At 47.7% G+C, this 14,516-nt stretch overlaps 1 protein-coding gene across 1 annotated transcript; it reads left to right on the forward strand.

Annotated features, from left to right (window-relative positions):
- Positions 1-7,367: 7,367 nt before the first annotated feature.
- IRF2BP2 (interferon regulatory factor 2 binding protein 2) lies at positions 7,368-10,759 on the forward strand. Its single transcript, XM_077345939.1, has 2 exons — positions 7,368-8,852; positions 9,633-10,759. Exons 1-2 carry the CDS (start codon positions 7,820-7,822, stop codon positions 10,340-10,342), a joined length of 1,743 nt encoding a protein of 580 aa, XP_077202054.1. The 5' UTR covers positions 7,368-7,819; the 3' UTR covers positions 10,343-10,759.
- Positions 10,760-14,516: the final 3,757 nt, after the last annotated feature.

Genomic DNA, 14,516 nt, shown 5'->3' on the forward strand with positions numbered 1-14,516 from the left:
TCACAATACAAAAACATAGTGCAATGCTTCACCCTACTGCCCTTAACATTTTCTCCTGATGAACAGGAGGTGGACAAAGCTGATGAAGAGTGAGATCTCTCTGACTGAATGTAAAGATCTCATCTCCATAGATGTGGGCACCATAACAAAATGTGGGGAGAGACCATGGCTCAGTGGTGGAGCATCTGCTTGTCATGCAGAAGGTCCCAGGTTAAATTCCCAGCTCCTCCAGTTAAACAATCTGGTCATAGGTAATGTACAATTCCTGTGCCTGAGATCTGGGGGGCCACAGCCAGCCTGAGTGGACACTACTGACTGTGAAGGACTAGTGATCTGGTTCAGTATAGGGCAGCTTTGTGTTCAGATATTCTTAATATGGCCACTACACAAGGCAGAAATAGGCTACCATGGACAGCAATTAAAAGACCTTGTAAGGTTCGAAGCCTGCCCTCCTCTGATGGAGGAAGCGATTTCCAACTAGGTGTTTCCTACAGATACAAAGGTGATGTCCTCTGGGATCTCTGGTTTATTATTTATAGTCCATCTTTCTCACTGAGACTCACTTCATCTACTGTGAGATGGAAGAAATCCAGACTGGCTTGCTGTTTGGGGGAACATTAAAATGAGCAGCAGGAAACATGATGGGGGCACCCATGCACCCCCAGATACTATATTGGTGATCAAAGCATTGGAAAGACAAAGGGATATTCTCCAGATCCTTCCCCCTATTTAGCCTGTATTCCTCTTCCTATCAACCCCCATCATGCCATGGTTCATTTTATTCTCTGAAGGTAACCTTATTGTCACAAAAAAGACAACTGAGCACACAATGAACATAAATTTGCAACCTCCTCCTCCCTACCTTTCAGCAGTGACAGTGGGACTTGGTTTTATACCTTTACGATTTATAGACCATTCACAAGAAAATAAGCAAAAATGTTTGGTCAGTTTTTGTCCCTTCACCCACCAAATGTTGCATCAGACAAGTACCAGTTTTACTCACAGAGAGTTTGAAAAACTACCCCAAACAGGAGGGGAAAACAGAAATACACTCTTAGCTTTCCAGTGCAAGAGTTTTGTTTTCATTTATCCCCACCCCCTGTCTGCAAATCCTCCTCACACAAGGGACATTAGTATTTCCCAGTTCTATACATTTATCTAGATTATAGAGTTGCCAGCTCCAAGTTGTGAAAGACCAGGAGACTTTGTGGGTGGACCATAAAAAGGATGGGGTTAAAGCAGTGGTCCCCAACCTTTTTATCACCGGGGACCGGTCAACACTTAACAATTTTACTGAGGCCCGGGAGGGGGGGATAGTCTTGCTGAGGGACGTTGCCACCGCCGGCTGAGCCCCTGCTCCATTTGCTTTCCCCATTTGCTCCATTTGCTTTCCCTGACTTCCTGCCACCCGCTGAGGGGCGCTGCCAGCAGCAGCTGCGCAGTGCAATGCTGAGGGGGAGCCCCAGCCATGGCGGCCGCTGGAGAGCACCAAAGGTGAGCGGGCGGCAGAGTGGCAGGCAGCCCCCGAGGCAGCAGCTGGGGAGGAGGACGAGGAGGAGCTGCGGCCCGGTACTGACTGATCTACGGACCGGTCCCGGTCCCCGGACCAGGGGTTGGGGACCACTGGGTTAAAGGATATCAGGAGGATTTAATGGCATAGAGTCCACCCTCCAAAGTAGCCATTTTTTCTAGAACCGATCTCTGTAGCTGCAGCCCTGAGAGAACTCCAGTCTTATTTATTTATTTTTATTTTATTTATTTAGATTTATATACCGCCCTCCCCGAAGGCTCAGGGCGGTTTACATTAAAACTAATCAACGATACATGAAACAGTCTTCGTTAAAACATACAGTAAATAATAACAGTGGTTGTAACCATATAACAGAATAATGTAACAGTATAACAGTATAATAAAATAATATAACGATGGAACGGTGCAATACCACAACAGGTCCAGAGCGCTCTGGTGGAGTTCTGGGAGGAAGGGGGGAGAGAGGGGGGAGATGGGGGGAGGGGGGGAGCGGGGGCCCTTCATTCGCTGTTGGTTGTGCCTGGTCTCAACCAAATGCCTGGTGGAGGAGCTCCTTTTTGCAGGCCCTGCGGAACTGTTTAAGCTCCGTCAGGGCCCTGATCTCCTCCGGGAGCTCATTCCACCAGGTGGGGGCCAGTACAGAGAATGCTCTGGCCCTGGTCGAGACCAGGCGGACTTCTTTAGGGCCAGGGACCATTAGGCGGTTGGTGGCGGTGGAGCGCAGAGCTCTTTTAGGGGCATAGGCAGGGAGGCGGTCCCTCAGGTACACTGGGCCCTGACCGTGAATGGCCTTGAAGGTAATTACCAGAACCTTTAGTCTGATCCGGAATTCAACTGGCAACCACTGCAGTTGGTGGAGAATGGGCCGGATGTGGGACCTCCACGGTGTTGCTGTGAGGATCCTGGCCGCTGCGTTTTGGACCAGCTGTAGTTTCCGGGTCAAGGCTAAGGGCAGGCCTGCGTAGAGCTGGCAACCCTAATTTAGAGTATTTTATCTAGATTTCCCATGAAGTAGATTTGATATGTCCTCATCTGATGTAGACTAGGCTGAGCCAATTTCCCCAGAGATAGGAAGTGATCTTAGTGACAGCACTGATTCCCACCAATCCTCTCAGCCTAAAACGGGAAAACCAAGTTGTTGGGTTTTGTTGACCTATGGCAGAATGAAGGTAACTTTGATATAAATACCAGTTACCAGATTGCGACACTGAATTCTTAATAGTAGAGGACATTCACAGATGTGGTGGTGATAGTGATCCTCAGACCATTTAAAAGGAGAGACACACAACTCTTGTTTCAGTTGTGGCTCAAGGCTAATGCATTAGTCCCTCTTTAAAAACATATCTAGGCTTGCTATGGGTCTCCATTTTCCAGGGTATTTTTTTTCAATTAGCTTTTGATTTATAAACCATAACTCAGATTCCCTGTTTAGGAAGTCTGTTGTGTTGAGAGAACAAACCCCAGGACTCCTTATTTTATATGTTGGCCGAAAACAGACTCTGAATTCTTCAGCATATTTGCCTTTTTTCCCCAGTGGTTATGCAAGTTCTTTTGCCAGCTCCTGGTATTACAGCCTGCCACCATTAGGTGTCCTCTAGCAATAGCTGTTCCTAAATATAGAATTACCATGCAATAAAGGAAGACCTGAAGAGGTTAAGTTCCAAGGGCTTGATTAAGCCCAGTAAGAAGAGCAGCCCCCACCACACACACACACATCATTGTTTGACTCCCAGAAGGCATCCATGCCCTGGAAAATATCAGGTTTCGAGCGGGGCCAGTGCTTTTTTTAAAGAACAAAAAACGATACTGTTTCCTGCCCCCTTCGCGAAATGAAACATGTTTTTGTGTAAAAATCGTGCATCATCCAATATATATCAAGCCCTTTAAATAGTGTCACTTCTGATCGCCATACCAAGCAACGGCTTGAGGAGAAACCCCCCAAATTCTCCCCAAAATGTGCGGGCTCGCAAAAATTTCCTCTCCCGAGTCTCCTCCCGCTGCTGCTTTTTAGCTACTAGCTCGCAGCGGTCATGATCTCCTCCCTGCTCAAACAGGCAATTTCTTGGCTCTCCACCAGGACCGACAACTTATAGATGCATTTTTCCTTTTAGAGGACCCGGAGGCTAAGCGAGAGGGCACAGCCGTACGTGACTAAAGCATCCGAACTTCCTCTTTCATAAGCCATCACATGATGGAAGCAATTACAATTCCAGCCTTGTCTCTGCGAATTGCAGACGCATTGCCTCACCCTAGAAACCCGGCTCTCCCTCCCTTGCCCCCCCCTCGCTCCGTGTGTGTGTGTGTGTGTGTGTGTGTGTGTGTGTGTGTGTGTGTGTGTAGGCAGCATTTGCTGCAGCCGCGTTGGAAAGAATCCAAGTTCACCCTGGAGAAAGAACCAGGGCAGTGGGTGGAAGAGAAAAACAAAAATCTGTTGACTGAAAAGTACACACAGCTCCTTTAGAACATCGACAGCACACACAGATGCAAAGGACGAGGAGAGCACCACTGACAGAATTCGAGGGAACAGCAAGGCAAAAGCCATGGCGACTTTGAAACGGAAAACAAGGCGCGTTAACCCTTGCCTTGTCAAATCAACATGAAGACAGGGTCGGGGGGGGGGGGGGGGTTGGGCGGCTGATGCCATTTCAAAGACATTGTAGACAGTCACAGCTGTTGGGGGGGGGAGCAGAAAGAGAGTTTCCCATGTTAGGTAAAAACCCAGCCCTTTAAATTGAGTAGTGTCTTTAAAAAATATGAGCAGGTTTCATTTTGTACACAACTCATCTTTCCAAATGCAACTGGTTCACGCCACTGACTATCGATCATGTTTGACCGGGCGGTGGCTGAAGAGAAAAGGGACGGGGGGGGGGGGGGGGAGGCAGTGATCATTGGAGCGCCTCGTCCAGGTGAATAAGGCGGGCGATGTGGATGTTTTTCGGCTAGCTTCTTTGGGAAGGCACCGAAGGGCAGGAAACGATTAACCTAGCCGTGCGCCAGAGAACAATAGGGTTTCCCTCAGCTCGTCCATGGTTGCAGTTTTCTGGTCTGAGGACAGAACGAGAGCGAAATGGACTCGTGCTCCGGGGCTGGAGGGAGGGGAGCAGCGGGTCGGGGTCCCTACAGGTGGATTCGTGCGACAGGGAAGCCTGCATCAGCCCCGCTGCACCGGTTTACAGGCTGGCTGAGTTGGCTGGAGGCCTTGAAAACACATCCGTAACAAGCTGCAACACCTACTGGAAATCCCCATGGGAGTTTCAGGCCATATTTGTTCGTTAATCGAATGCGGGTTAATATTGGATTAAACCTGTGGCGTGTGACTTTGGAACAGGTTTACCCATGTGATCTCCTGAAATCAATAACACCGAGAACGGTTTGCTTCTCTCTCAGCCCCCCCCCCTCGCTCCTTTCCGCTTCATTAGGAAAAGCTGTTCAAACAACAACTGTGCATTTTGAATAGCAACAAGGCAGAAACGTCAGCAAGATCCTTCCCTTCCTCCCGCCCTCCGTTTTGCCAATCTCGCTGTAGAGATGATAATCTACACTTTGCTCCTCCAATTCACAACCAGTTCATTCCAGTTCAAAGGAGTTTTTTGGGGGGTTTAAAATTGGCCTGGGGCGTTTGTTTGCAAAAGAAGAATGGCGGTCGGAAAGTTGACAGCTATGGCAACTGAGCTTGCGGATGGGGGAAGGAACATTTTCCTAGGTTCATGTTACAACTGAAAGGCGTTGGCAAGTATCTGAGCCAGTGAGTCAATGGCTAGATTTGCATTCACTTCAATGGGAGCAAGACTAGATTGTGCTTTTCAACATGTAACTAAGCTCCATACAAGAAGCTACACGGGGGGGGGGGGCACGGACGAACGGACTTATCCAGGCTTAAATACAAATCAAGCTTTCAAAATTATTCTATTGCAAATGCACTCGGGAAGTACCAGCAGGGTCTGCAATTGTGACTCCGCTCACCACAGCAGTCCGCAACTATAAAAACGGCTTATAGTAGGCAGAGTTGCTGCAGAGACAGATCATGGCGGCAGCAGACGACTACATTTTAACCCATCCTCAGCTTCTTTTTGGTTTTGCTGGGGTAACATACCTACCCCTCTCTAGCTAACATACTGCAGACTATCCAGGCTGTTGCACCCGGATCTGCACTGCCCAGTATACAGGGACAAAGAGCACCACGACACTTGTTTTGAAAATGCAAAACATAAAAGGAGGAAGAGCCACTGTAAACTACGTCGTTTTTCACGCGCGTCCATCAGTACGCCATGCATGTTGTTCATGCTACCTTAAGCAAAAGTTAAAGTTTGGGAGGAGGGAGCACTTAGAGCCCAGAAATAGCAAAGAGGGTGGCGCTTAAACCTGTGACGGCGCAGTGGCGGTGCTGGCTGTGTAGATCTCTCTCTGTCCCTGGAATGTGCATTTCATTTAATAAGGCTTCAAGTGCCAATTGCATAGAGTCACGTCTCCGAGTGCGGCTGCGCATAGAGTGCGGCAGAAGCCCTTGAACAAAATGCAAACGTCAGAGCTCTCTTTCCCTCCCCCCCCCGCTTCCCTTTGTAACCTACATAACTCTGCAGCACTGTGGGAATGGTGACCTAGACGCAAGAGTTTTAGGGAAGCGCTTCCACTTTGTTTACTCTGCAAAATCCCATGCGCACACTCTGTGACACCGACACATACACAGTGGGATTACGTTTTTCCTTGTAGTGGCAACAGTCCCTTTCTTCTTATTGGCACGCAAATGCCAAATGAACAGTTCGGAATTCTTGTTGTGGAAGAAGAGTATCTGAAGGCTGAATGAACAGATGTTCATGGGAAGTTTGCGTATACTGTGCATGGATTCTGTATGAATTTGCACCACTAATTCTGCTCTACTGTTAACATGTTGGAGGGGAGGGGTGACAGAAACTTCCTTGCTTTAAAAAAGAATGGCGTGCTTAGTTTAATGCTGGGGAAAGTAGAAAACAATGGATCTTGCCAGGACTATGTGTAGTCATCACAAAACAATGATTTTCTTTCCTTAGTGTGCTTGGGATCTTAGCTCTAAGCTGCTAATTTCGAGGTGCATGCCTACTCAGAAGTAAGTCCCGCTGAGTCCCCTGGCATTCCCAGGTTGCCTGTGCTTAAGGTAGCAGCTGCTGGCTTTCCTCATATCTCTGTTTTCTTGGAACCAGTCCCTATTCAAAACAGCGATTTCCCTTAAGGTAAATCTGCACACTGGGATAAAGAATGCCTGATGTAACAGAAGGGAATGGCAGCGCTACTAAAGAGTCCCTCCTATCTTAATCGTCCCATCGTCCCTTCCTCCTGTCCCTAATGCACTGTAGTTAAACCATTTTACTGAGGTGGGGGGAGGGAGAGAATCACTACAGAGAAGAACACAAGCTTCCGCAGGGAGGTTTCCGTTCTAGAGAACCAGTCCTGGAGCCATTTGCCAAAGGTCACACACAGTGGGGGAGTCAACACCGATGCTTCAAAAACTGGCGCAAGGGATTCAAATGGTACCCTGGATTTTAAAATATGATCCACATGGAAACCACCACCCCCCCTCTCCAGCACGCCACCGCGGCATTTCTATCCAAGAACCATTATAGAGGAAGAAGGAAGGTTCCCAAATCCCATCCTCTGCCTTCATTCACAGGCGAGAGCCCTGCCGCTCCCTTCGCCGCCGCCGCCGCCTCTTTCCCCTCCCCCCCCTGTGCTGACTAGGAGAGAGCTGGTTATTCTTGCAGCTCTTGTTGTCTTGGCAGAAGTTCAATGAGCAGCAGTAGGAGGAAAGAAAGGAGGGGGAAAAGGGGGGAGGAAGGGGGAGAACCTAGTACGCAGGCGCTCCTGGGCACTGTCGAAGAATCGAGTCAGTGGAGCAGAGCGCAACAGCGGCGGCGGCGGCTTCTGGAGTCCCCGCCCCAGTGCGAGTGTCTGGGCGGCTGGCAGCCGGCGGGCAGCGCTGTAGTAGCGATCAGCGCGGTGCAGGCAGCAGGATCAGCACACTGTGGTGGGGGCCGGAGGTGCCGTGCTCAGGCGATGTGTTTCGCCCCGTCCCTGTGAGTGCCTGCAGCTAGGGGGATTTCGGAGGGACTGGCCGAAGAAGCCGCTTTCCTCCCTCCCTCCTTCCCCCCTTTCGCCTCGGTCGTTTGGAAAAGGAGGTGGCGATCGGTGACAAAGCCTGCGGCAGCTGCAGAACGCACAGCCTCTCTGGTGGCGAGGAGAGCAGCAGTGGGAAGAGGAGGGGGAGGCGGAGGCAGGGGACGAGGCGCGGGGCACTCACTGCCCCTGGACTGGGCCATGTCATCTGCCGCGGTGGCCGTAGCGGCTGCCTCCCGCAGGCAATCGTGCTACTTATGCGACCTGCCCCGCATGCCGTGGGCCATGATCTGGGATTTCACGGAGCCGGTCTGCAGGGGCTGCGTCAACTACGAAGGGGCTGACCGGGTGGAGTTCGTCATCGACACGGCTCGACAGCTCAAGCGAGCACACAGCTTCCAGGAGGGCCGGGCCCCGCCGCCGCCCCATGCCAAGCAGCAGCCCCCGCCGCTCAGCGCCAAGGAGATGCATTCGGTGGCTGCGGCCGCGGCGGCTGCAGCCGAGGCGGCATCCCGCGCCCCGCAGCCGTCGCACGAGCGCTACTCGCTGGCCGGTGCCTCTTCTGAGCGGCAGCCGCCACGCCTGGGAGCCGAGTACGGCGGAAGCAGCAGGCAGGTCAATGGCATCCTGGTGCCGAATGGCTTCTCCAAGCCCGAGGAGCCACCCGAGCTCAACCGGCAGAGCCCCAACCCGCGGCGGACGCACACCGTTCCCCCCACCCTGGTGCCCCTCATGAACGGAGCGTCTTTGCCTGCCGCCATCAGCATCAACAGCCGGGCAGCGGCGGCAGCAGCAGCTTCCCTGGCAGCCATCTCCGGAGCCCCGACCCCGCTGCAGGTGTCGGTCTCGCAGGCGCAGCAGAGCCAGCAGCAGGCTGGCGAAGGGGGAGGAGGAGGAGGAGGAGGACACAAGCGGCCCGGCTCCGTCTCGTCGTCGTCCTCCTCCGGCGGCGGCGCCAGCGACCTCGAGGGCAAGGACAAGGGGCAGCAGCAGGCGCGCGGTTCGGCCGACAACCTGGACCAGCTGGGCGTGGAGAGCAAGGGCCGAGGGGGAGCAGGGGCGACCGGCTTGGACCAGGACTGGGTGAGCAAGCCCAAAACGGTGCGCGACACTCTACTGGCCATGCAGCACGGCGGCCACGCGGCGCCCTACGAGAGCAAGTTCAAGAAGGAGCCCGGCATGGCGGCCGGGAGGCTGCTGGGTTACGAGAGCAACGGGACCATGGCAAAATCAGGTGAGGAGCATAGGGAGGTGGGCGCTGGGACGGGGCCCAGGGCGGGCGGGGGACTGCGAAGGCAAGCGCCACCTCCCATCCACTCCCCCTACCCGGGAAATTAAGTAGGGGTCGCCATTTCGCGCCCACTTCCCGGTGCCTGTGAGCGACACCGTTGCAGAAGCGGCGGAGAGCAGAGTGTTTGGTGTGCTGAAGCCGCGTAAGAGGGATGAGTCAGGGTGCTCGCTGATAGACACTGACAGAGAGGGTTTCCCCTCCCCTAGTCCTGACCACATTCTTGTGCAAGTCAAGATGAGGCGTGCAAGGCAGTTGGGAGCAGCAGCAGCAGCAGACATTTTGCTGAATGGGAGTGCTGCAGGCTATATGGTCCTGTTGCTGGTGCATCTCTGGCTTTCCAAACTGCAAAGGACAAGCAGGCAGAGAGAGGCTATCCTCCTTTACAGGCATGGCAAGGCAGGACAGGGTGCAAGTGGGCACAGCCTTGCTTTCTGCTTGGCTATGCTCTCAGCTGGTAGAGGATTACAAGGATGCAGTGGCTGTTTGGCTCAAGGCCAGCGTGGGAGTGTGGAACACTGTAGGCGCATTTGAATGCAGCATGTCCTGTAGCGTAAGCAGTGGCACGGAATGTTCGCCTCCCTAAAGTCACTTGGTTTTAAGCCAGTTTTTTGAAAATCAGCTTACCTCCATGTACTTGGCATAACTGGACTTTGCCTTTTGCACACACATTGATGTAGCTGTATTTCTGCAACACCTTTCTCCTCTCCAACCCTGTGTTTATAGGGTCACGGGCAGCAAGGAAGAGAAAGCCTTCTCCAGAGCCAGAAGGGGAAGCTGGACCTCCTAAAATCAATGGAGAAGCACAACCCTGGTTACCAACCTCATCAGAAGGGATGAAAATAACAATGGCAGCTGCATCTTTCATGAATCCACCACCGCCAACTGCTTCGCCACATTCTAACCGGACCACACCACCTGAGGCAGTCCAGAATGGCCAGTCCCCTATGGCTGCACTCATTCTAGTGGCAGACAATGCTGGGGGCAACCATGCCTCCAAAGAGGCCAACCAGGTTCACTCTACTACAAGGAGGAATAGCAGTAGCCCACCCTCTCCTTCTGTGAACCAAAGGAGGCTGGGCCCTAGCAGGGAGGTGTCGGGTCAAGGAGCAAGCACTGGAGGGATGGAGCCAGTGCACCCTGCCAGCCTCCCAGACTCTTCCCTGGCAGCCACTGTCCCCCTGTGTTGCACTCTCTGTCATGAGCGCCTGGAAGACACCCACTTTGTGCAGTGCCCTTCTGTCCCATCCCACAAGTTCTGCTTTCCTTGCTCCAGACAAAGCATCAAACAGCAAGGTGCTAGTGGGGAGGTGTATTGTCCCAGTGGCGAAAAGTGCCCTCTGGTGGGTTCCAATGTCCCTTGGGCCTTCATGCAGGGTGAAATTGCAACCATTCTTGCAGGTGATGTGAAAGTGAAAAAAGAGAGAGACTCATGACTTTCCCAGTTGCTGAGAGCAACATCCTCCCCTTAATGCAAACTGCTTGAATTGTATATATCTATAAATATCTATATATATAAATATATATATATATATATATCTCCAAGACAAGGGAAATGTAGACTTCATAAAACATGGCTGTATAATTTTGATTTCCTTTTTTAATACATTGTGTTTCTATATTTTTGAAGACAAAAGGTATGTATGTACTTATGAAAACTTTTTTCTTTTCTTTTTTGTTATAGCAACTCTTTGTTGTGCTTCCTTGGTGACAGTTACTGTTAAGTGTAGGCTGTGACTTGGGCTGCTTTTTCTACCGAGCACTTAGCAAACAAGAAACGCTTCTAGCTGTATTTGTATGCACTTGTCCCCCCACCCCTTTTTTAATGCCAAATACATCTTATTACATTGTAATGATTGCCTTACTGTCTGTGATTTCCTTTTTTTTTGTCCTTAATTCCCACCAAGCTGGAGGGATGCAGTTTTTACTATAAACATGAGGTTAAAGTTGTTGGTAGGATTAACTCCAGAATGCCATTTAGTTCAGCCTAAAGCAGGTGAATATGAGAAAGCACAAGGGTTTCTTGTGGAAGCAATGTTCCCTTGTTGCAGCTGCAAAAATGGTCAGATTTCTTGGACTGGCTTGTTGCTAGAAGGAAGTTTCCTTCAGAGCAGTATAGGAAGTGAGAAGCTGTTGCATTAGGGTTTTTGAGAGTTTGGGTTTTTCCCCCCGTAAAAGGCAGAGTTGACCACTGTTCAAGTGGTTCATCTAAGACTGCTAAACGACATTTATTCATTGATGACATAATGTTCTTGTAGAATTTTTGAGATAAATTTGATTATTGCATTAACCACACATTGATGTAGACCAGAATAGCACTGCCATCTTTTAAACAAATCTGTACCTTTTCAGCAGCATTCAGTATTGCCATTTTCTTCCTGTTTGTGTGGAAAACACTGAGATAGGGTTTTTTAATATGGTGCAGGTGGACTTTGAACTTACTTACTAGGGACTATTGTTTTTATAGCTGACATCATATTGCCAGGTAGTGGCAGATCCCAGCGTTTGAGGTTTTGCCTGGCTTGTTTATGTTGACAGCAAAAAGAAAAATAGGAAATTTTAACCTGAAGTTTCTTAACATGTGCGTTGGGGAAACATTCTCATTTAAATAAAATGACTTGGGACTCAAGTCAATTGCAGTTTCTAATGGGCAGGCCTTGCCTTTTAGAGTATTTTCAAGAATTCTTTTGTAAGATGACTATTTTGATCACAGGTTTTTTTTTTTGCATCAGGCAGCAGACATTTTAAAACCAATAAATCATCAGTTACTAGAAATAGTTAAGCCTTCCTGTAGTGTTTTTGTGCTGTTTGCAGTTGTGTTAGCAACACTGCTGTGCAACCCCTTGTAGTTGAGTGTTTATAATATGGTCGCAAGCAACTGTTTGAAGCAGAAAGATGGTTATAAAGTCCCCCCCCATCTCTGTGGCAAATAACACTATACGTATTGATGTTGAAAGATTCTGTACGACTAAGTTTAACAGTTTTGGATGCTGTTTGGTCAGACTGTTATGTAATAATGTTCAGGCTGCTTTTAATGCAGAACAGATTTGGGTAGATTTTTTTAAATGGTCATAACATTTGAAAATCCAAACTGCACATGCACAGTAACTTTTCTTTATGAAGTGTTTTAATAAGCACACCCACTAGCATTGTGTTTCATATTACAGGTCAGTGTAATATTAAATAACAAGATTTGCATGATAAATCAATTCATTACTCTTTAAAATGATAGAAATACCTATAGTCCAGACTGGTGTCTTATGTAAACACATTTAGACAATTTGAGAAAAAAAACCGCACATATATACAACTGTAAAGGATTCTTTTGAACCACTATAGTATGTGGAAATGTGTATTTAGGCACTTTATTAAAATTGGAATTTGAATTGATAGATGGTAAGAAGTTCTTAAAAATCTCTCTTGACATGATACCTCATGTATTATACCAATTTGTACAATGGAGAATTTGCGTTCTAAGGAAGATAAAATCCCTACTAAAATTTTATGGAAAGTTGATGATGATTGTGATGTCTTGGCATGAAGTTCAGATTTGAGCTTCTGAGTTGAGATGGGATGCTAACACTTTTTTTCCTTGCTAATATTATTCAGGAATGTCAAGGTATTAAGAGTGATTTAATTTAAATCTCCCAACACAAGTCCTTTTATGGACACGCACTATTGAATGAGAGTATTCATATATTGTAGCCCCAGCAATAGCCCTCACCATTATTTAAAGTAGCTTAAACTGTGGGAAAGTTTAGGTCTTCTCATGCCATATTGTGACAGCTGAAACAAAATAATGTCTGAGCTTGGCTCTTGTGGCCCTTTCTTGCATGCCCAGGAAATGCTGATTGCCGCTTTGGGGTCAGAAGGCAAATTTCCTCAAGAGCAGACAGACCAAGGATTCTGGGTTTTTTTTGGGGGGTGGGGGGGTGGGGGTGGCATCATCTGGACATGGAATGGAGGTCACGGTAGGTGGACAGGTAGTAGTGGATTCTGCTGGGGGTTGGACTAGATGACCCTGGAGGTCCCTTCCAGCTCTCTGATTCTAATGTTTTCCACTAGATAAGACAATTCCTTTCAAATGTGTTACAGTGATCAGGTCAAACATATAACTTCATATTTCAGAACTGTCACAAACTCTCAAATAAATTTCTAAATTTCTCCAAACCTGGACCTAATATCATTTTGATTTCTTCTTTGATGAGTTTGACATCATCTCAGTGGATCATTATATATTTACTAAATATTTACCTGGCTACAAAGTCTTTTTTTAACGTGCTTTAGCTGTGACAGTACTACCATTAATCTCTGATACCAGTGGAAACCCTGATTCCATTGCAACCAATGACAACCATTTATTTCAACGGAGTCAGGCCTGCACCTCTACCTTTTTGGAAGTTTTTAATGGTGATAATTTGTATAGCAATAAAGCAAAATGTTGTTTTAATGAGGTGAGAGATTCTCAGTCTCACTTTCATGACACTTTTAAGTTATCATTATTGAAATATCACCTGCACTATGCTTTTGTTGTTTATAGTTGCTAAACTAACACATTACTATTTTTACCAATTATTTTTTATCTTTTGCATTAAATAAAGTGAAATTAGGAGCTTTAAACACTTATCTGAGTGTTCTTTTTTGTTTCCCTTTTTATTAAATTAAAAAAAAATACTGCGGTGGCTAAGATATATGGTCAGTAGCCAAAGCAACTGGATTTTTTAAATTTAAAAATTGTCCTCTTTTGTTGGACCTGGAAAGTGAAGTTTGGGGAAAAACTGAACAAACTATAAGTTTAAATATTACTTTTTCTCAAAACAGACATTTTCATGAGTTTCTATTGACCTCTGAGTTCCAAGGGAGTGAGAAAGGAAAGTAGACCAGTCCTGTGAACTACAATTTCTTTATGGCTAATAATGGAGATTTGGGCTATATACCCAATAAAATCTTACTTGTGCAAAGGTTTATTCGAGAGGGTTCTCCCAGTGGCTTTTTATGGCAACAGAACCTAGGAATATTGTCTCTGTACTCGGGCCAAATCCTTCTCGGCTTACTACCAGGAAGATCAGGAACAGTGTTTCACCGACCTGAGTCATTGAGAGCAGGTGTTTTCACTGTCTCGGCTGCAGCTTTGCAAAAAAGCACTCCTTAAATATGACAATCCTATAGGAATCATAAGAAGGGCTAGTGGCTAACAGCTACCTTAAGCATGTACAGTGTAAGAAAGTTTGAGTTCCAAGTAAAAAATGTTTAGGACTGGAATACTAGTTCTTTTTGGGTTGACTTTCTAATTATTGCAATGTGGTGTCTAGGGGAAAAAACAAAGATGGAGTGTCATGAACAAATTGGGTGTTCCCAATCAGATTGTTAAAAACCTGTGGTTTACATTTTATTGATCAAGCACAGTTTTGGGAAATAATGAGATGTGATTATGGCATAATTTGTTTAATAAGCACTGCTGTTCTGAAAATACAGCTTCAGAATTTCAGTGGGAACTGTTGTGAGCCTGGAATACCAAACACTAGTCTTGGAATGTTTGTAACATGACTATTCATGTTACTCAGTGTTCAGAGTTGCATTATTAAGGTACTGGCAGATGTGTAACTAACT

The sequence above is a fragment of the Paroedura picta genome, chromosome 1 (genome assembly GCF_049243985.1).
Source record: "Paroedura picta isolate Pp20150507F chromosome 1, Ppicta_v3.0, whole genome shotgun sequence".
Lineage (NCBI taxonomy): Eukaryota > Metazoa > Chordata > Lepidosauria > Squamata > Gekkonidae > Paroedura > Paroedura picta.